Here is a 24,687-nt window from a genome sequence, read left to right on the forward strand (position 1 = left end):
ACAACTTTCTGAAAATAAGCTTAAAGAAGTTTGTTTCCTATCATAAACTAAACAGCTCTCTCCAAATGATTCACCATAAATATTGTTTTTTTCTAGAATTTATTACAGTTTTTGTGCCCAAAAAATAAGACAGTTATCGATATGTTACTTGAAATTTAGCCCTAAGTCTTACGCTACCATATTAAATTTACAGAATTTTTTATGTCAATAGTATTTTTTTCTCTATTTTGGTTGAAGTATAAGATACTTTAAAAATGTGTCTCAAAGGAAAATCCATGAATATCTTGTTAGTGAATATTAAGGGTCACTTTTAGTGGTCAACACCCTGAGCATGTGGAGAACATCAATTCATCTTGATTCAAACATGTTTCCCGATATATTGGATGAAGATATAGGATATTCCCCCGCTTAAAGATAATTTAAGTTCATATCCAGTTATTTATTTTATTTTCATGCACACTGACGCAATTCTGTTTTAATTTTGAAATTAACACCTTTTCATTAAGACCATGGGTGACAATGTTTGTATAAGCTATTTGTAAATTAAAGCTAGTATTTTGATTATTTTTCCCATAATCGTACACCTAATTTTTAGAATTTAATTTTTATTCCATCCTTGTGTTAATAAATTCTTGAGACTGATCCCCAGAAGGCTCAAATTTGAAAATTTTGTAAAATTAAACCAATAAATTCCTAGTGCTATGGTATAAAAAAGATTCTTCAGTAGCTTCAATGACGAAAGAGACGAAATTTCCCCTGTGCTGTTTAATTTCTTCATTTGATTTAGTATAATAATTTATTTTCTGATGGGACTGATTTGCTGAAGTTATTTTTTTTTAATTCTGTCATTATTGACTGTTAGTTAAAAAGGTTTGTGCTAAAAGACATAATATTTATGAGACAGCAAAGAAACTGAAAAGAAAGTTTCTGTTTTTTGAAAGTTAATTATCTGTTCATGATTACCTGGGTAAGAATGAACAGCTCACAAGACAATTCTTTTTATGGGCGAGGGCTTTAAGAGATGTTAAAGGAAAAAAACCAATTTCGAAGAATTTATTTTTTAGCTATTCTCGGAAAAGAGTAAAGTAGATATAATTAATTCGTAAGAATTGTGGAGAATTTGGAGAATATGCTGGATTGCAGTAAAAACCAAGCTTCATAATTTGTTTTATTGAGACACAATGGTCAATGCAACAGAAAGTGTCACTTAACGCTTTTGGCATCATTGTATCAACGCTGAGAGTCAATTGATGAGTGGTGTAATGGGAAAACACATCCTACTGGAATGAGTCCATGAGTTACATATTTCATAAATTTAATTTGATAATAAAAGTTTGTATATCTCCAAATGTTAGTTTAACATTATTTGATCTGTAAATAATAATTTGTTTTACATTAGATTAATGTTTTTTAAAGGTATCCCTAATCCAGCATTTGAATATCAAGAATCTGTGGGTTCTATGGACTCAATCGTATCTGTTGACGAAAAAGCACCACAATCTAAAACGAAGAAGAAGAAGGATTCGACTTTGAAAATTGACGTGTAAGTTATTTGGGGTTTTCACTAAATTTTTGCCTGTGTTCCCTTAGTTCTTTTTCCTAGGATTCCATATTGAAAGTTATAGCATCCAGAAGGTTTGAGGATCAAAATATTACATTTCAAAAGATTTTCGCACTTTTTTGTGGTTCCAGTTACATCAAAATTCAGTAGATATGAGTACTTTGAACTTTGACTTTATTGACCATAAACACCCAAATATAGTAACTCCTGGGACTGAGCAATGATCCCTAGGGCCTAAATGTATCCTTGGAGAACGCTGAGTATGCATATTAATATATCACTGATTATTGACAAAACAACAAAGTGTTAAAATTTGAAACAGAAAGAATGCTGAAAAAAAGCACTGTTCTCTTCAGAAAAAAAAGAAAATCCTCCTAAGCATTATTCATTTGTATTAGTAGAAAGAAGATGTTTTTTTAATAATTGTATCAAAATGACAGAGCTGAAACAGGATCTTTTATTTCCAGCGGACTGATTTTCCCTAATTTCACTACAACGTATTTTATAGAAAAAGCTACTGTTTGTGATTGGCAAATATCCGAGATAAGAGAAAAATGTGTGGATGACGATGTTGGATAAACGTGAAAATGTGACGATAAATAAAAAAGGACAAGCTGTGTTAGTCCTGGGGGTGCTAGACAATTCAAGTATTTCAAGATTAATACAGCATTTTTGAGCTGGTAAATTTGTCTTACTGTTAGTAACTGAGATTTAAGAAAAACCTCTTTAGTAATAAGTTTATTAAAATAAATTAACTTTACAGCTCTATTTTTAAGGTCTCAATTGTCATTAGATTATAACAGAAATTTTTATTCCAACGTAACAATTATACTGAATATACGGATAAACAAGAGTAAAGTAAATGGTTTGCAAAACTTTTTGCGGAAGGAAATTTTTCAGTCTTTAAAAACACACAGTTCCTCCAGCAATCTCTATAGATAATGAATTTGTATATTCTTCAATGACAATAATTCATTGATGATTTCACCTAAATATTGAAATGTTGAAGCCCTATCTATCAGATATCCATGAGCTGTTAAAGATAATTCAGTGTTTACCTTTTTAATAGTAGAAAATATCATGTAATTCTTTCTTTTAATATTAATCAATAAAAGGTTAATCCTCGTATATTTCATTAGACCATTTAACGTGCTCTCCATGGTCTTAAAAAGGATTTAACGCTTAAAGCTTGCAATAATAAAACTGCATCATCTTCAAATGATAGTGCCAAACAATCTTTCATCAAATTTTCTATATCTGCGGTATTAATGAGGTAAAGGAGTGCTGTAAAATCGATCCCTGTGGAATTCCGCAGAATATTAGGATCATAAAAGTTACGCTATGATCAAAATCTTACTTTTCAAAAAGATTTTGATTTTTTATGGTACCGGGTATATCAAAAATTATGCAGATGTTGCTACCTTAGGTTAGAAAAAAAATTGGATTTTTTCTTGATGTTACACGCCTCACATAGCAAATTCAGCTAGGACGCAAAAACCGTCCACATGATATTTCCTTATTAATCTTCAATGTTTAAACAACAATGCATAAGCATGGAACTATTTTTTGGAAATTGATTTGTCTTAAAGGCCTTAGGTGAAAGATTTCTTACGAGGCGTTGAATTATCATTATCTATGAAATTATAACAGAAAACTAATGAAACCTGAGTTTTGCTCAGTTTCACAATAATTAGGAAAGGAAAAATTACAGTTTATGGATGACTCCATGTTTTTCATTTGAGCAACTAGACGAAAATAGTGTTGGGAGAACCTTTTTTAAAATTATTTGTTAAAACCTTCAAATAAAATTTAATCTTTGAACAATTATTTGAGCAAATACTAAACAAATGCCAGTGTTTCATATGGTTTATTATGACAAATAACGAATAATTGAAAATAATGTTAATATTTTTTTGCTTCAATTCATTACGTTTTAATACAAAGTGATCCAACACATAACATTAATCCAAGTGGCTGCTCAAAGAAAGACATAAATGTACATGCTACTGGGCGACCACATATATAACAAATAAAACTCCTAACAAACGATCAAAACAAAAAAAGAAAAAGGAAATAAATAATAATTAATAAACAACCGAATTATGACCAATCTCTAATCACAAAAAAAGAAAAGAAAAGAAAAAAAAATCTATGAACCAAGACCCAAAAGATAGTTTTTCATTTTTCTCTTAAAAAAAAACAAGGTGTTCCTCCTCCCAAATGCTCTCTGGAAGAGAATTCCAAACCTTAGGACATAGATATCTGACAGAAAAATTTGCTCTAGTTCCACTTCTGAATTCAATGCCTATATTATCACCATTGCGGGTACTGTAACTATAAAGTGATTTATTTTCTACTTTAAAACTATGAGATACCTAGGGACTGACACAATTCCAACACTAATACGAGCATATTCCTGCTTGGTTGTCACAGAGTTACCCGAAACTTGAAGTCTATCATAACATGCATAAGCCTCATTGATCTTTTCCAAGTATCTATCAATTGATCGTATAGCTTTGTTTTGAAGAACTTGTATTCGTTTAAAATTTGAATAAAAGTTGCTTGACCACAACACACATCCATATGAAATAAATGGGTGGACTAAAGCATTATATAAAATTAATAAAATTTATGGTGGTAAAAAATTCTTAAAATGTCGAATTACTCCAACTCCTGGTGGGTGCGACTTTCGTTGCAACAACATCACCATGTCGTTTCAATGAAAGATTGTAATAAAGGTAGAAACCATAGTATCGCATTTAGTGCACTCCTTTCACTGGCTCCTTCACAAACACAATTTTTCTATTAATATCCTGGGGCTCACCTACTCTTGAATATAAAATAAAATTATGTTTGCAATATTAACAGTGAGTAAGCTTAAACCAGTGAAAATATGAAAACTTTCTAAAATGTGATTAGCCTTTATAATCAAACTATGTAAACACCGACTAGATAATGTTAATGCAGTGCCATCAGCCATCGAGGTGAGAAAAGAACCTGGCAAAGAAAACCTCGCCGTATCAACATATACTGAATAAAGCAGAGGACCAAGTACTTAGCCTTGTGGGACCCCACAAGCCACAGGAAATGGGGCAGAAGCGACATCACAAATCATAACATTAATAAATATACCATTCAAACAATTTTCAAACCACTTTCAGCATGATCCTCTTATAACTACACATTCTAATTTTCGCTTTAAAATACTAAAATCAACTTTATCAAAAACGTTTTTAAAATCAAACAATACTGTTATGGGAATTTCGCCCCTTTCTAGACAATTATTTACGAAATCAACGAGGTGAATAGCAGCATTACTAGTAGTGACCTCTCCAAAAATCAAACTGCGGTTGCAAAAACAAAAAGCATTAAAAGCATTTATGGACCACTTTCTCAAGTATTTTGGAGAGCAAAGGCAACATTGAGATTGGTCTCTAGTTACCTATATCTGACTTCAAACTTCCTTTGAATAGAGGCATTACTTTAACTTGTTTCAAGGCATCTGAGAAGGTGGCTGTTGACAGGGATACATTAATAATGTGAGGCAAGGAAGGAAGTAGATACATCATTGTAAATTTCAATGTCCTTAGATTTACACCATCGATCCCAGCAGAATTTGAATTACTGTTCTTAACAATTTTTATAACTTTATCATTTGTACATTTTTCAAATCGAAACTCCAATCTTTCCCCTCAATCTTACACAAATCCATCTGACAGAAATTTTTCAATCATTTCTAGCACCCTCATGAACTTTTGAATAAACCTGACCATCACCGATTGGCGACAACAACCTTGTCGCTTACAGACATGCCATTAGTGTGAATACAAGGAGAACGGCTGCAATTTTTTCTTCCCGTGAATTCATTATTAACTTGCGATGTTGCCTTAGGATCATCTTTGTTCTCACTGAGCTTTTTACTAAATACCTATTTTTAGCATGGCATCGCAGAAAGTTTATTCTGTTTCTTGCCTTTCTGAACTCCTCGAAATCAGTCGGATCCTGAATATTTAGAGCTTGTTTGTATAGTATATTTCTTTTTTTTCTCTCACTTATGATTTGATCGGTTATCCATGGCTTTCGTGGTTCATCCTTCTTCTGTGTAACAGTTCGTAAGGGACATGTTTTATCACAAAATGGGCTGTAAAATAGACATGAATTTATTGTAAGCAAGGGAAGAATCATCAGTTTTTTCCAACACAGTATCCCAGCTGAGATAACTCAATTCTTCGGCAAATTTATTCAGGTTTTCTTTTTTAAGTGCACGCGCCATTATTTTCTTTGACCTAGTATAAACTTTTTAAGACAAGTTAACTAAGTCACAACTGGGAAATGGTCTGAACTGGGACGTACAGCCACATCTCTACAACAATGAATCAAATAAGGAGTGACTTGATATACGGGTTGGAACACAGGCTAAGGGACAAAGATCATTTAAAATCATGCAATTAAAAATTAAAAATTATCAGCTTTAAGATTTAAAAGTACATAGTTAAAATCACCCATGTGTATAAAATCCAAACCTGTAGAAGAAATACATCGAGGCATCAAATCAAGACCACCAATAAACTCATCCAGGCGAGCACTGTACGGCTTATACACCATGCTAATCAAAATCTTCTTTTTTTAACTTCAATTTTAAGAGAAAAACTTTCTATCTTGCCTTCCATCCAAACCCTTAAAATCATTTCTAATTACACGTTTAAAAATTTCTTTATTAAAAATCCCATCCACCACACTTCATAGATGTTCGCTTCCTTACTTCAAAATCATAAACTGGAAAAAAAATATGTCGAGAGAGATTGATCAGAATTTGAAAATGTTTCACAAAGACCTACAACATCAAATTTAGAAGGAGAATTTTCATTCAATTGGAGCAAATCAAAATATCCAGTAGTTAGATGGCAATTCCAAGAAAAAAGGCAAAGCGAAAAGGCAAAACCCTTTTCTATTTCGGTGGGTCTAATAAACGAACTCTCGCGGAGAGGATTAAAATTTGCAACAAGAAAATTATTACAGCCAACTTGGGCCTCCAAATGATCCTCAATGCGAAAAGGACTATTTGTAAATCTTGCTAAACATTGAACATCAGTCAACATCACAAACGAAAATAAACTGACTTTCAACATAGCAAAGAAGGAAAAAAAACAAAAATAAATAAAACAAATGAAAGACGAAAGAAGAAAAAAACTGAATACACAACGAAAAAGGAAAAGAAACATAAAAAAACACAACTAACAAACAAAATCGATTGGAAGGTTTAGAGGGTGTCCGTAAGTGATCTGATTGGAACGGAATTAAAGTCACTTCGCTCTCGTTTGAAAATGCGGTCGTGATCAGTCCAAACGTTCTTAGCAGCAAATCGATCTTTAGCACCTTCTAGTACCGATTTCCTCACTTTAGTAAGGTATTCACTAACGAAGATACCAGATTTTGCAATTTTCGATTTTACTTTATAGACTGGGTAAGCTATATCTTTGTTCCCAAATCTCACCAGTACCGGAGCCACCGTACTCGGTGATTGCGTATGTGACATCGCGTTTAAGAGTCTGAACCGATTCATGGCTAAAACACGTGTAGATGACACACCGCTGACTCCCATTCATTGTATAACGTTGAGTCTTGTTGAGCCTAGACTAGTCTCAGGATTTTGCTATACACCAAAAAACACCAGCGAATCAAGAAGATTCTCCTGTTCCAAATCATCGATTTTTTTGATCAACACTCTCAATTCTACGCTCCAGAGACTGAGTTTGACTTCTCAAACTGTCAAAACAATTTAGTACTTTTTGGAACTTCTCAATATACTCGAGGGTAATTGAGTCGTTAATTTGTGTTTTTATTAACTTAGGTTATTATTGGTTAAATAAAGTAAAACTAATATGCAAAATTTGTTTTAGTCATTCATGTAGGGTGAGCCAAATTCAAAACCAGCATTTATTCAAAAAAGTTCAGAAATTAAATAAAAAAACAATTTTCTTTGAAACTAAAAGTAAGGAGCGATATTAAAACTTGAAATGAACAAAAATTATTCCATATATGAAACGGGCTGTCCGCTCCTCAACGCCCCGCTCTTAACGCTCAAGTTTTTTTTTTTTTTAAAGTAGAGTTGTGACAAAGAGTCAAACTTTAGTGTAAAGAGCGGGGCATTCAGAAGGGGACAGCCCCTTTCACATACGGAATAATTATGTTCGTTTTAAGTTTTAATGTCGCTCCTTACTTTCAGTTAAAAAAGACTTGTTTTTTTTCAATAGGGAGCCAGAGCCAAAGTTCCCAAGTAATACACTAAATATTCTTTTGCGGCAAATCAAGAAAAATGAGAACTGAAAGAAAAAAAAATCAAACAGCGAGTTTCAACTACCACCAGGAACTAATAAAATGCTAAGAGACTCAGAAGTATTTTGAATACAAATTTGAAATTATATAGTGATATTTCCATTTTTATTTACTAGAAAAGTACATTGAGCGTGTTGACAATGCTAGGCTCTTACTTTCAAACTAGAAGGCGCGGTGCATCATCTGGAAACAATTGAGCTATTAACTTTGATTTACTTCCAGTTTTTTTGCTCTTTATCCATGATTTCTACCTCTTTTTGGCTAGAGAATGTTTTTTATTGTCTTTTTTATACTTTTATGCAGTGTTAAATACGAAGTTTGTTTATTTTCTTAAGAATAGAGTCAAATGTAGTGGAAGATAAAAATATATAAGCAAGCGATTGAAGAGGTAAATGCTGTTCCCTTGGCAAACTTGCTAGGGTCAACTAAATAGATTTCGAAGAGATGTACAAAAACGAAAAGACGATAATTAAGAAAGAAAAACTAAATGAGAGTAAGGGTGTTTTATGTATAGCCAGTGTGGTTTCACAGCATGTTATTGAGGACAGGGGGATGATGTGGAAGAAAATACGTAACTAGTCAAAGGATCAAAGGTTTTCGAGTCGCAAGATCATTTCCTAGTAATCACTCTGGATCTCTTGTTAAAGTCTATTTTAACTCTCAGTAGCATATTTGTTATGTAAACAGAGATTTAAAGCTATTTTTGACCAACTTGATTTTAAAATTGATTTTTAGTTCGCTTTACGGTGAAAACGTTCCAAAGAACATATTAGAAAATCTTACTGTGTTCAGACGAAAGCAGCCCAAAGGTTTCATTGATGTCTGGTGGCTTTACGATGATGGAGGTAAAAAAAATTTTTTATTCTATTTTAATGAATCTTAAATTCAGTTTTAACTACTTTTCTCTCTGTTTTGTTGAAAATTTAAGAACTAATAGTTACTTTCCTTAGTTTATCAGTTCAATTATCAGATTATCAGATATTCAAACGAAACGCATTCGTAGTAACCTATAGCATTGATGTAAGAGAAGAGTTTTTTAGCAGCCATGTCCAGAAAAATCTTTAAGGGATCCCTAGGGAGCTTGAAAACATTCATTTATGCATAAGTTCCGCATATGGGTTGTAATTTTCATAGAACACAGCTTTAATCATTAAAGATCAGAATTTTACGCTGAAGCAGATCAACCCAAGTAAAACATTTGAAAATGTTTAAAGACGGATATAGCCTGTTCCTCTACATTTTCAATTGTTTTGTTTGTAAACGGAAAGACAGCGTGGCCTAATAAATTATTTAGGACAACCATCAAAATTTCCATCAGTCCATATGTTCAATTTGCAATTAAAATCGGTCAATATATTTTAACTTTATCAATGTAAGTCTTTACTTACTAGTTCTTTGGTTTCCTTCTTTTTCTTTAATTTTATTGTCATTCTTGTGATTTTTCTTCTACTCCTTCTTCTTAAGTATGAAAGCTCAGAAGGACTATTTGGTGTTTACACACATAAAAAGATGAGGAAAACATAAATACTGTGAACAAACAAGAAATATATAAAAATGAAGCATCTAGCAAGAAAGAGAAAGAGACCACATAAGTGTAAATATGTAAGGCATATTAAGTCTGACCAAAAGGATTAAGCTAATGAACAGTAAAAGAATTAAAAAAAAAAAACACTAAATCTACCTAGCTTCGGCTTTTATGTCACTAAATATAAGTACTTAAACCGAGCCCTAATACCCAGGTCCTAATGCCCATCCCAGAAGAGTCGTTACGTATTTTCACTCACGCCAGGGAAGCAATTTATTGGAAAAAAATTCTAAAAATGAATCATATACTCATAGAAAAGGTTTCCTTTTATACTTTTCTTAAGTTTTATTCCTGTTCAGCTGTTCAGCATAATTCACCTTCTCATATTCTATAGATGGATATATCATCATAAAGAGAGGATACGTAAATATGATCCGTAAACAATGAGCAATTCTTGAAAAGTTAGAGGATGACGTAGAGGTAGTATTTCCTCCAATAAGTCTGTGTTTTTAAGTTGGGAAACATCTTTTATTAGTATCAGCATAAACTTTCCCATTTAGAAACATCTCTTAGTATTTAGTAATGTTACTTGATTTATCGGAATTAAATCTTTGACTTATTGATGAGCTTCTCAAATATATTTAAAACCTTACATAATTGGTCGTAGATTTAAACTTTACCGCCTAAAAGCTCATAAACTCTAAGTGTTGATTTTGATTACTTAATAATTTCTTTTACCCAAATTTACCAAAAGATGTCTCGCCAAAGAGAAAAAGAGGGAACACTTTCATATAGTTCCGTGGTAAAAAGTATACTTTAATCTCGTTGGATTACGACTATGAAGTGCTTTTGTAAACCAATCACAGCATTCCTTAAGAGTATTTTAGAAAAAGAAGGTAACAACCTTTTAAAAACCTTATCGGTTCGTTGGTATTGTGGTAAAAAGCCAAAAGTTAAGCTTTTGCTGATTGGGCTCTCTTTTGCAAAATTGTAAGCCAGTAAAGAATAAAAGCGTTTTTAGTCTAAGTAATCTGTGTCTTGGAGTTCCTTCCTAAAAACATGGGAATTCAGAAGCTCTGCTCCTTAGTCACCTCATCAGCGATTTGACATAGCAAATCTGTTGGTATTATATAAGTATGTGCTTTGATCTCTCCGAGGAAAGGTCATACTTGATATTCCCTTGTAACAATAACTTTATCCAATACAACTGTCCATAAGAATTTGTAACTAAACCTTTGCCGTAATCAGCTGGCAATGAGAATCCTAAGTAAAACAAACCCAGAAGGCTCTAAGTCCTTTTGAAAGGTGGCTCTTCAACATTGCATGAAAAAGTTTCCACAAGAGTACTTTTGAAAATGGAATAATTATGGTCACCAGGTGTATAGTTTTTTCAAGTTATTTCTTAAAAGATCTTTTCCCCTATTATAATGGCTTTTGTTTTTTTTCCTATTGCTGTACCGTAAAATTATATGTTTTATTTCGTAAAATCATTCCCAGCGTTTTTATGTAGGGTTTCAGTTCCACAGGGACAGTTTCGAATACAGCTCTTACCTGGAGCCTCCTTCTCTTGAATTTTGTCGCTAAAAAATTGATGCTTAAGCTCCTATAATATTATATTGCTTCTGCTCATGGAGGGGTTTCGATAATTGACCTATATTTGCATAAGGCTTATTCCTACACCAATGAGTTCCTGGCATTAACAGCAGTAATAGAGAAAACACCTAGTGGGTATAAGAAAAGTTTGTATTTAATTCTGTGACATTCTATTTAATTTTGATATTCCTCCTATTAAATTAATAGCTCTGCTACCGCTGTCAGCTACCCTTTCTCTAAATAAATACCCATTCTGAAAACACTGATTAAGCTGATTTACGCTGATTCAAAAACCAGCAACCTTGCGCTTATAGTATAGTTATAGCCTCGGCAAATGGGAAATAATTTACGGATAGTTTTATTGTATCCTAGACCTCCCCAAATTTTCCTCCCCAAATTTATTTTCCTAAAATGTGTCTCTGTCACTAAAATGTGTCACTAAAAATGTGTCACTAAAATGTGAACAATATACTCCACAATAAACAGTGCAATTGGGATGTAAGACTCCGTGGCCTTATATCTTAAACGACCTATAATTATACATATAATTGAGCTATAAAGTACCATACTTTCTGTACATATTAATTGCACATATAATTCAGATGTAAATGCAATACTTTCTGGAAAATACCATACTAACATTTTCTTGCCTAAAAAAAAAGATCTAAGTAGATCATGAATTTGTGGAAATTTATCTCCCTAACAGCGCCCTTAATATATGTTTTTTTAAATTCTTTACGAAGTGAATTTAAGAGACCAAAGTATCAGAAAAAGAATGTCAAAATGAAGTTTGGCAGTTGCATATGAGTGCCTGAATATAAATAACACCATTGCTAATCACACAGCTTTCGACATGAGTTAATTTTTCATAGTAGTTTTGTGACTACTGTAGCCATCCCACCTCACAAAGAAATACAATTAAATAAAAGTTTGTTTTCCTTTGCATAGTTTTGGGGCAGCAATTTAAGAAATGAGTGGGCAAAACTAAAATGAATGTCAACGCAACTAAATCTAGAAAAAATATATAAAAAGGTCATTTCTAGTGTGAGTCTGGGTAAAAAGGACTGCATTTCCATGGGGGTGGATTTTCAACGCTGGGGCGGAGGGAGATCACCATTTTTACGTCTCAAATTGGCTTCACCAAGTGAAGCACAGTCCCCGACCAGTAAAACTTCAGACGAACACAAATAAAGCTCTAAATGATTCAAATTTAAAAAGGTGCCCGATTAACGAGTTTACTGTAACGTCATTTATGGTTGAAACCCACGATTATGAGTCGGATTTCATCTCTTGTTGTTAGAAGAGCTTGAAACCAAGTGCTTGAAACCATGCTGTGACCATGCTGGGCCAACGATTGAAAAAAATTCCATTCATACTGGAGGTTCCAGGGACCTCTTGCTGTCCGATTCTAAGTCGGCTTAACCGCTTTGGTGTAAACTTGAGAAGATATGTTGATCCCTGTCCAACCCTGGTATCCAGGATCATTGCTTTTGCTGAGGTCAAAATAAATTGAATGATTTAAAGAACATGGATATTAGAACTTGAAATATTACAACGTTAAAAAAAGACTATCATATTGACATTTTGACTGACAAATTTATACGATTCTAACTGGACTTTTTCAGAGTTTCAGAACTTATATCCCAGGAGTAGGAAGCATGAAATTAGCTGATATAGAATTTGTTTACTCAGGCAGGAAGGTTGGGGAGCATAGACAAGGAGGAAGGTGATAAGAGTGAGTGTCGTAATTATCGAGGCATTTGTCTGGTCTCTGTAAGTTGCAGATTAATTAGTAATATGATACAATTTAGGCTGAAAGATGCTGTAGGCAAAGTTTTAAGAGAAGAACAGTGCTGTTTTAGCAAAGGTAGAAGATGTGTCGACCAAATTTTTACTCTTAGGCTAATGATTGAGAAGTGCCTTAGTTGTCAAACACCGTTGGTCCCCAATTTTATAGATTATGAGCAAGTTTATAAGGTATACAAGACAAATACATTAAAGTGATTGGTGGTGTTATGTACGAGATTAATACTGCTTTGATCAAACAGTTCGTGGTAACGAACTGCAATAAGGAGAGACCCGGCTCAATAGTAACCAAAACTCTAAAAAATGGATCGCATTTTAATGCTGATTTTAAATATATAAGTTTTATCAAGTTTAGTCTTACCCATCAAAAGTTATGAGACTGAGAAAATTTGCGTTATTTTAGAAAATAGGGGGAAACGCCCCCTAAATGTCATAGAATATTAACGAAAATCACACCATCAAACTCAGCGTATGAGAGAACCCTCTCATAGTTTCAAGCTCCTATCTACAAAAATGTGGAATTCCATATTTTTTGCCAGAAGGCAGATTACGGATGCGTGTTTATTTGTTTGTCTTTTTGTTTTGTTTTTTTTCCCAGGGTGATCGTATCGACCCAGTCGTCCTAGAATGTTGCGAGAGGGCTCATTCTAACTGAAATGAAAAGTTCTAGTGCCCTTTTTAAGTGACCAAAAAATTGGAGGACACCTAGGCCGCCTCCCACGATAATTATTTTCCCAAAGTCTACGGATCAAAATTCTGAGATAGCCATTTTATTCAGCGTAGTCGAAAGACCTTATAACTATGTCTTTGAGGACGACTTACTCCCCCACAGTCCCCGTGGGAGGGGTTACAAGTTCAAATCTTGGACCAGTGCTTATATAAAGTAGTGGTTATTGGGAAGTGTACAGGCGTTTTCAGGAGGATTTTTGGTTGGAGGCAGGGGTTGAGAAGAGGGGGATATGCTGGGGGAACTGTCCATCGAGGAATTTGTCATGGGGGAAGAAAGTTTCCATGAAGGGAGCGCAGGATTTACTAGCATGACTTAAAAAAAAAACAATGAAAAAATAAATATGAAAAAGTTTTTTTCAGCTGGAAGTAAGCAGCAGCATTAAAACTAAAAAAAACAGAAATTATTACCCATATGAGGGGCTCACCTCCTCCTAATACCTCGCTCTTTACGCTAAAGTATTTTTAGTAATTTCAACTATTTATTCTGCGGCTTTTGTGATTCAGGGGTCATTCTTAATGAATTGGGACAAAATTTAAGCTTTAGTGTAAAGAGCGAGGTACTGACGAGGGGGCGAACCCCCTCATATATGTAATAAAAACATGAAAATACAAAAGTTCTTTACGGAAGCTAATTTATAAGTTACGTATATCTTTTACTTATAAAAAGATTCGTAAAAAATTAAAAGTTCTAGTTGCCTTTTTAATTAACCGAAAATCGGAGGGCAACTAGGCTTCCTCCCCCGCTCTTTTTTTCTCAAAATCATTCGATCAAAATTATGAGAAAGCCATTTAGCCAAAAAAAAATAAATATACAAATTTCGTTTTAATTATTCCTCTGCGGAGAGCCAAAATCGAAACATGCATTGATTCAAAAACGTTCAGAAATTAAATAAAAAAACAAGTTTTTTAAATGAAAGTAAGGAGCGACATTAAAACTTAAAACGAACAGAAATTACGCCGTATATGAAACGGGCTTTTCCTTCTCAACGCCCCGCTCTTTACGCTAAAGTTTTTTACTGTTTTAAAATGCAGAGTTAAGAGAAAGAGTCAAACTTTAGCGTAAAGAGCGGGGCGTTGAGAAGAAAAAGCCCCTTTCATATACGGAGTAATTTCTGTTCGTTTTAAGTTTTAATGTCGCTCCTTACTTTCATTTAAAAAACTTGTTTTTTTTATTTAATTAAGAAAGGAAATGAGGTTAGCACTTGGTTTTGTATCAAATCACGAGTTAAGCAGGGTTGTGTTCTATATCCCTTTATATAGATTATTTTTATGGACTTTGTCTTAAGGAGCACAGGAAAGGTGATGGGAGACTACGGAACCAAATAGGGAGGAAAAACTCACCTGGACTTCGATTATGCTGATGATTTAAGCATCCTAAATGAAAGGCTGAGCAAAATGAAAGAACTTTTCGTGGTTTTGCGAGTTCAGGTCACTAAGGCTAGGAATAAGTGAAGATGAAAAGGTAACATTAGGTAACGAGAATATTGATCAGGTGGGCAGCTTCACTTACCTTGGTAGCATTATTAGTAAAGACGATGGGAGGATAAAATAATGAAAGAAAGAATGGTTATGGCACGTTCTGCAGATGAAGGATGACAGATTCCCGAAGATTGTCCTTACGGCCAACCGTATAGGGCTAAATGGAAAGCAGGTCATCGTCGTCTGGGGTGGGAGGATATGGCAAAGAAAGATTTAAAGGAAATAGGAAGTTCTTGGGAGGATATAAAGAGAGAGGCTTTGATTACATTAGGATGGAGGAGGAGCGTGCGCAGCTGTATTGGCCTTAGGCGACTTGGTGCTAGAATTGTTAGCAGTGTTGTTAGCGCTATATTGCTAATTACAAAAGTACATAGATATAGCAATTTAATTCAAAATTGGCCCTTAAACTGCTCTCCTTGTTTTTCCAGTACCCATGTACTGCTAAACGGAGTAAAAACAGAGGAAAATTCAGTGCTACCCATGCAAAAAAAAGTGATTTTCCCTGTTGTTCAAGCCAGGCGACTGTAAGCTTGTTGAAGTGAGTCATTGGCCATGGTAATTCCAATGGAGTGCTTTTGGTTTCGGTCTGACACCATTTTTTGGGGCGATTGGGGGATTCAAGCTATTTTCGAAAATACCTAATATTTGTTTTCAAAATAATATTGTACTTTCAAGACTAATTTAGATATTGGTTACTATTCCTGAAGCAGCTAGAAATGAAAATTTTTTTTCTTACTGGCCAATTTTTTTAACACGTTTTTTTTAATTTTTGGTTACTATGGGCCGTTCATTAATAAGTAGTTTTTAAGAAATTATTACCAAAATTGTGATTTTGTATGCTAGGTAAGCTATTTCATAATGTAGCTTGGGACTCTTTATTTATTATAGGTGTTCTTACAGAAGTAGAAATTTATATTTTAGGTTTGGTTATAGTTTTGTCGTTGGTAAGACCCCTTGGCATTTACTATAAGTATTCCAAAAATAGAATAAGATCTTCCAGGTTCTGCATTTTCCAAGTATGCCATTTGGAGGGGAAGAATCGAACCCTAGAGTCTGAGAAATATCTACCCCTTTGCATCTTTGTTTAACAAGCTTTGTTTATAAAAGATGCACGAAACATTTTTTCCTTGTGTGAATCATAATATGAGGACACTCATGTCTGCGATTGGGGGGGGGGGGGGGTTGGAGGTAGGCTGGGCATCATCTTTATGTCCGAAAGCTGATGTGTCGAGCAAAGCTCAGTCCCTTAGCACTGACATACTATAAGGGAGCTCAAATATGTGTCACACCTACCCGAAAAGGGGAAAATTACATTTGGTTACAAAAATACTATTTATCCACTCTAGACACGTTAATCACAATTTATTCATTTTTCCTATTTATTACAATTTTGTAATATTAAACTTATCCCCCCAGAGAAAAAATGCAGATAAAACCACGAAGAAACATATGTATGCAACCTACACACAGGGAAAGAGGATACACCATATGAATATAAAATTGATTTATATCCCCTTTGGACGCATCCCCTGTAATTTTTTTGTATTCCTTGTTTGATTAATAGTCTATGACAGGCTTTCCATCTTCTATTAACGTGATGAAGCAATCGTACAAAACCAATTTCAGGTCAAAGAAGAACATTTAGGCTACAGTAATTCCTATGAAAGATTATTTCAGCTTTTAAGACATTGGTGGGCCGGTCAATAGTGATAATTACAAGGAGGAAACGCATTTGTGGAATTTAAGCTCTAGTGAATTAGTTTCAAGGACATATTTAAAGGTCGTTATTACTTATTACTTTCATAAAAAAATATGAATTGAATGTATAATTTATCGTCTTCAACGAACATTTAGTATACACAAATAAAAAATTTCTTTAGTTCCTGACACTCGAGATCGATAGAGGTCTGCCAACTTGTGCGAATCTAACTAGTGGTAGATACAAATTGTTGTCGGATTTATTCTATTCTGTGGTTTGTCAGGATATAACTTATTATGTTTTAGTTTAATTCCTGTCCTTTCTGATAATTTCTAAAAATGAGATATCTAAAATAAATTTCACTAAATACTTAACAAATAAACGCCTAATAATGGTGTTGATAATAATATATTAAGAAACAACAAAAAATATTATATTTAGTAAACAGCTAAATATATAGAACCTAATAATTTATAGAATATTTTGCGTTGTAATGCTGAATCACCAATTTGGTAGAAAATGATAAAGGTGTCATTTTTTGCTGAATTGGTATTTCGGTCCCTAAAATTCTTGGCAATCCTGAATTTGATGAATCGTTTTTGTTGCTTAAATAAGTCGCATAGCTTTTCTCTCTACTCACCCACGTCACTCAAAAGGAGCTTGGATATTGACCAAGGCCAAATTCGGGAGAGAAGTGAAGGGGTTTAACCTCCCCCCGCAAAACGTACAAATACGAAAACACGTAACAAAAATGCATATAAAAACATTTTTGAGGCTTTTTTGAAAGTTTTTTGTAACCCCCTCGAAAAATACCTCCCAAACAAAAACCTTGGACACGTCCCTGATATTAACGCTCACAAGCGAATCATAAGATGACCATCAGAGTGCTAGAGGTAGGCTAATATTGCTAAATGTGGAATAAGGAGTGTACTTATCTGATCTTTGCCGCGAGCCCCAAAGATCTTAGCTAACATTACAAGATACTGAAATAATTGTTTAAAAGTGTTTGCTAAGCTATTTTCAAAAAGAGGATTAGGAGGGTGAAAGCATGTTCAATCACACTCAGTGGTGGTTTCCAGCCCCTCTTGCGTCCGGTGCAACATCTTGATTAGCATCCCTTCGTCCTCCAAAAAATTGTCTGGTGAAATGAAAAAATAGTATTTTTTTAACAAAGTTGTTTTCAATTCATTAATAGATTGATATTTTTATAGATTGTTTCTTAATTTATTACGTACGTCATTTAATTATTATTATTATTTAATTTACCTTTATTAATTAATTGATAATTTATTAGGTATGTTCATTTATTAACATCATCAAATACTTTATATAAATAAAAATAAAATTTCAAAAATTACAAAAAGTTTATAACCGTTAGATAATTTATTTGAAATTTTTCGCCCATAAAATTTAAGCAGCCGAGACAACCGCCCCTCTATCCTTCTAAAACAATCTCTGATCACACTTTGGTCCTCCTGATCAACATGGTCCTGTCGATCCTCCCTTTGAGAAGAGATTAGTAAACAGTTTCTATCAATTATCTCAGATGTGAAAACATCAGATACGACCTTTAGGCGTGAAAGCTATTTAATGTGGCTTCTAATTAAAGAAGGAAATTATAGTTATTAAAGGCTTTAGGTATAATATAGGAAGGCTTTAAGTATTATGCATCTCAATATAAAATTTGTAATCATGCTTTGAAAAATATCATGAACATGCAAAATCAAATTTGCATCAAAGTTAATATGGAAGGGTTTGTAAATACAAAACAGATTATCTCTCACAAATTAAAATAGAGATGTGTGAAATCCCCAGAAAGATAATTTCCAACTTTTTTTTATCTAACCTAAGCAATGACCTCCGTAAAAACAATACACACACAAGTTCACCCCAAGAGCGCGCTGATATTATTCTACAACGCTTGGGATTGTAGAAAACCTGTATATGTAGATTTTTTAGATCTTATACATCTATAACTAGCCTCTCTAATTTTTTTCTCGCAAAATGTTCATTTCAACGTACAAAGCAAACGAAAGGGTTTTTCTTTTATCTAAACTAAGACAAAATATAAAGGGTATTCGGGCTGTTGCCTCCTTTGTTTTAAAAAATCGTTATTCTTGTGATTTTTAAGAAATTTTTTGTGTTCTCAATAGTTCTTGTTTGTTTTGACCCTTTCCTCCTAAACTTGGATTTTTTACTGAGTAATCTATGATTCCTTATACATTCTGTATAATTTATCAGTGCGTAATTTCACTCCCAATCAGTGCCACCCTAAAATAGCATCCTACTTACGTGGCTTCTCCTAATACTTTTCATCCTACCTTCTCTAGAAAGCTGCTAAAAATAGGCTTACCGCCTTTAGACGCTCCACGTAGATACTAAAAATAGAAACTAAACAATATTTAATATAAATGAAGGTTCAGTATAAATTTGCAGAGGAAATAATATTTACGATTTCTAGGATTGAGCGTTCTACTGCCTTACATTATGACTACCCGTAAGGCATGGAAGAATTCAAAACTTCGCATTTTCTGTATTGCCAACAAAAGAGACGAAATCGATATTGGTCAAAAAGGGTAAGTTTTTCCTCTTTTTCTATTTTTCCTTTGAAGTCTGTTATATTTGTTGCACTATACGAGCTATGATATAGCAAGGGTTAAGAATTTTTTTTTTAATTTTTGTATGTATTACAAGTTTTTTCAATTCTTTTGGGTGTTGCCGAAACACCACATTTTAATTATATATATATATATATATATATATATATATATATATATATATATATATATATATATATATATATATAGTTGTCTGTGTGTGTGTGTCTGTCGAGTGACGTCATGTTTGTGTGTCGACTGACGTCATGTTTTCGACTGACGAAATTACAGACCGCGACATCGGGACACAAATGACGACCGGGACACCGGCACATAGGGAATATAAATGACGACCGGGACGCTCAAAGAGAAAGCGACCGGGACACAAGGAATTTTCAATTAGCAATCACCATCAACAAAGCACCGGGACACAAATGACGACCGGGACACAGGGAGTATAAATGACGACCAGGACATAAGTAAAAAAACTAAAAAAACTAAAAAAAAAGGTAAAAACTACAAAAAAACTAAAAAGAAAAAAAAACTAAAAACTAATGAAAAAACTAAAAAAGCTAAAAAAGCTAAAAAACTAAAAAACTAAAAAAAACAATAAAAAAAGGAAAAAAATGAAAAATAAAGGAGAAAAACAAAACTAAAAAAAAATAAAATAAAAAAAAACTAAAAAGAAAAAATAAAAAAAACTAAAAAAAAGTAAAACCAAAAAAAAAAACTAAAAAGAAAAAAAGGGGAAAAATACAAAAATATATTTCATCATATACCATTTCAAAAACGAATGTATATACAGACCGGGACACCGGGAATATAAATGACGACCGGGACACAGGGACACAACTACAACGGGGATGCCGGGGGGCACAGGAGGATATATAAATGACGACGGGGACACAGGGAATGTTCGATTAGCAATCACCATCAACAAAGCTCAAGGGCAATCATTAGAATCATGAGGTATAACAAAAAAACTAAAATAAAGGTAAAAAACTAAAAACTAAAAAAAGACCAATTCAAAAACGATTGTATATACAGACCGGGACACCGGGACACAAATGAAGACCGGGACACCGGGACACAAGGAATATAAATGACGCCCGGGACACTCAAAGAGAAATCACAGACTGGGACACCGGGACACAAATGACGATCGGGACACAGGGAATATAAATGACGACCGGGACACAGGGACACAACTATAACAGGGACGCCGGGGGCACAGGGGGATATATAAATGACGACGGCGACAAAGGGAATGGTCGATCAGCAATCATCATCAACAAAGCTCAAGAGCAATCATTAGAATCATGAGGTATAGATCTGAATACGGATTGTTTTCCCATGGACCATTATATGTTGCATATTCAAGAGTCGGTAAACCTGACAATCTATTTATATGCACAGACAATGGGACAGCGAAGAATGTTGTATATTCACAAGTTATACGTAGTTAAAAACATATATATATATATATATATATATATATATATATATATATATATATATATATATATATATATATATATATATATATATATATAATATATATATATATATATCTGTCTGTCTGTGGGTCTGTGGATCTGTGGATCAGGTGACGTCATGTTTCGGCTGACGTCATGAAATTAGTTGCCGTCATTTTTGTTATGACGATGCTTAGTATATTGTAAAACACATTAATTTGGTTAATAATATACCATTTAAAACACCAAAATGAACATGCTGGAGTAGTCACTCGGTGAGAGAGAGTGTCAGAACGGAGAATGAAGGTCCCAGGTTCAAATCCTGGTTAGGCTAAAAAAGGTAAAAAACTAAAAACTAAAAAAAAACTGAAAAAACTAAAAAAAGGCAAAAACTACAAAAAAAACTAAAAACTAATAAAAAAATAAAAAAGCCGAAAAACTAAAAAAACTAAAGAAACTAAAAAAAGGAAAAAACTTAAAAAACTAAAAACTAAAAAAAAGGAAAAATGAAAAATAGAAGAGAAAAAGAATACTAATAAAATTAAAAATAAAAATAAAAAAAAATAAAAAAGATAAAAAGCTAAAAAAAGGTAAAAACCAATAAAAACTAAAAAGAAAAAAAGGTAAAAAACTAAAAAAAAAAATTCATCTAAAAAACTAAAAAAAAACTAAAAAACGTAAAAACTAAAAGAACTAAAAAAGTAACAAAAAAACTAAAAAGAGGAAAAAACTGAAAAATAAGCGGGATATAAAACAGGGGGATATAAATGACGACCGGGACACCGGGACATAAGGAATATAAATGAATCAGAAAATACAACTCATGTTTCCAAATGACGTCGTTTGGAGCCCAAATTGAAAATCCAGATCAATTTATGTCTACTTTCAAAGTAAAAGGGCAAATTTATCATAGAGCAGGGTCTCTTCTACCATTCTCAGGCGAGAATCATAAATTTTTACAATTGTACTTCATCAGTGATTGAAATTCTGAATTGAATGCACGTTGCGAAATTTCTCCCAACATTGAAAGGACAATCGTTTCCCAATTACAACATCTTTTCCACGAAAATAATAATTTAGTGCGTCTGTTCAAAACAGCCATCGATTTGATGCCTACTTATACGCATGAAATTGTTATTTCCGCTGACAAAACGCCTCCTGGTCAACATGTGCGTAGATACAATGCTCCAACTATCGACGAAGTGGCCATCGTTATGGTCGGTGATCAGTTTTTACCTCGAGATATTATTCTCAGGGTTTCCACCACACGTGCTACAACTAAAAATAGGCCTACCAATAATACTTTTAAGAAATATAAACCCACCAAAGCTTTGCTATGGCACTCGACCTGCCGTAAAAAAAAACAATGGAAAACCTAACAGAGGCCACAATCTTGACAGGGCCTTTTGAGGGTGAGGCTGTTCTTATTCCTCGTATTCCCAAGATTCCAACGGATCTGCCTTTTCAATTTAAAAGATTGCAATTCCCAATTCGATTAGCATTTGCAATCACCATTAACAAAGCTCAAGGTCAATCATTAGAAAAATGTGGTATAGATCTTAATACTGATTGTTTTTCCCATTGACAATTGTACGTTGCATGTTCGAGGGTCGGTAAACCTGACAATCTATTTATATGCAGCGACAATTGGACAGCGAAGAATGTTGTATATTCGCAAGTTTTACGCAGTTAATTTGTATTTTATCTATCTATCTATCTATCTATCTATATATATAAAAACGAGTTGTATGTATGCATGTTTGTTTGTTTGTAAAAAGAGCGTTTGCATATGATGTCATTATTAGTACATACGGCTTTGTATATGCAGAGACAATGGGAAAGCCAAGAATGTTGTATATTCGCAATTTTTACGTAGTTTAACTCCTGCAGACGAAATGAATGCTTGCCTAAAAAATTCTAATTTATAGGCACACGTAAAAATATTAAAATTAACTACAAATATGCGTGTCCGATTGCAAAACGATGACTCTGGTCAAACAGTAGACTCAATTTCAGGACGTATACAACTACCTGCTGATTTCTGTAATTTAGTGACGTCTAAAAATGAATTGATTGAAAAAGTATTTCCGAATATTCTAAAAAATTATAAAAATAATAAATGGCTAAGTGAAAGAGCGATTCTCGCACCCAAAAATATAGACGTCCACGAAATCAACAATATTGTTTTGAACAAGATTCGAGACCAGGCAGTCCTTTACAAGTCAGTCGACACAGTTTTGGAACCAAATGAAGCGGTTAATTATCCATCTGAATTTTTAAATTCCATAGATCCTTCAGGGTTTCCACCACACGTGCTACAACTAAAAATAGGCGTACCAATAATACTTTTAAGAAATATCAACCCACCAAAGCTTTGCAATGGCACGCGACTTGCCGTAAAAAAAAACAATGGAAAACCTAATAGAGGCCACAATCTTGACAGGGCCTTATGAGGGTGAGGCTATTCTTATTTCTCGCATTCCCATGATTCCAACGGATCTGCTTTTTCAATTTAAAAGATTGTAATTCCCAATTCGATTAGTATTTGCAATCACCATTAACAAAGCTCAAGGTCAATCATTAGAAAAATGTGGTATAGATCTTAATCCTGATTGTTTTTCCCATGGACAATTGTACGTTGCATGTTCGAGGGTCGGTAAACCTGACAATGTATTTATATGCAGCGACAATTGGACAGCGAAGAATGTTGTTTATTCGCAAGTTTTACGCGGTTAATTTGTATTGTATCTATCTATATAAAAACGAGTTATGTGGATGCATGTTTGTTTGTTTGTAAAAAGAGCGTTTGCATATGACGTCATTATTAGTACATACGGCTTTGCATATGCACAGACAATGGGAAAGCCAAGAATGTTGTTTATTCGCAATTTTTGCGTAGTTTGAAACACATATATAAATCTATCTATATTCACAGGTGGGACACAGGGACACAACTACAATGGCGCATAACTAATATGCCGCGTAACGACTTACGCGCGCGGGGGGGCTTGGGGGGGCGCGAAGCGCCCCACCAACTAGGTGTTGGGGTGGCGCGAAGCGCCACCCCAACAGCTAGTATATATATATATATATATATATATATATATATATATATATATATATATATATATATATATATATATATATATATATATATATATATATATATATATATATATATATATATCACAGGTGGGACATAGGGACACAACTACAATGGCGCGTAACTAATATGGCGTGTAACAACTTACGCGCGCGCGGGGCTTGGAGGGGGGGGGGGCGCGAAGCGCCCCCACCAACTAGGTGTTGGGGTGGCGCGAAGCGCCACCCCAACAGCTAGTATATATATATATATATATATATATATATATATATATATATATATATATATATATATATATATATATATATATATATATATATATATATATATATATATATATATATATATATATATGAACTCTGCACGTGTTGTTGCAAAAAAAGCCTTTAGTCAGAGAATTTTTTTAGCAAGGGTCTAGCACCACACATAATCAGGGTTTTTAAGGGGGGAGGATATTTTATGAGCTTGGGCCGGCCTCAATTAAGGAAAAGACAGATTTTATAAAATATTTAAAATTAATTTTTTAAAATAAGAATATTAGTATTTTGGGAAAGACATCGGGCTGAAAGTTCTTATATGCGGTTTCAATTCAGGTTAGAGTTAAGGCTCCAACAAGGTTAAAAGTTAACATCCTTTAATCCTCATTTTAATACTCAGCGTACATCCTCGTGTTTTTGGCTGAGGGGGAGATGACTAAAGTGAACCCTTCAAGAATACTCATCTGGGAACGCTAAAATTCTATTTATGGTGTTTGTAACACCAGCCGTTTATTTTTATAGTATTT

At 33.6% G+C, this 24,687-nt stretch overlaps 1 protein-coding gene across 2 annotated transcripts in view; it reads left to right on the top strand.

Annotated features, from left to right (window-relative positions):
* Positions 1-24,687, top strand: part of LOC136027040 (bumetanide-sensitive sodium-(potassium)-chloride cotransporter-like) — a 167,758-nt gene that overhangs the window by 108,366 nt on the left and 34,705 nt on the right. For both annotated transcript variants that reach the window (XM_065703961.1, XM_065703962.1), the window contains exons 15-17: positions 1,417-1,543; positions 8,633-8,742; positions 19,190-19,304. In XM_065703961.1, coding sequence (XP_065560033.1) covers positions 1,417-1,543; positions 8,633-8,742; positions 19,190-19,304 — 352 coding nt within the window. The remainder of the gene's footprint in view (positions 1-1,416; positions 1,544-8,632; positions 8,743-19,189; positions 19,305-24,687) is intronic.

The sequence above is a fragment of the Artemia franciscana genome, chromosome 5 (assembly GCF_032884065.1).
Source record: "Artemia franciscana chromosome 5, ASM3288406v1, whole genome shotgun sequence".
Lineage (NCBI taxonomy): Eukaryota > Metazoa > Arthropoda > Branchiopoda > Anostraca > Artemiidae > Artemia > Artemia franciscana.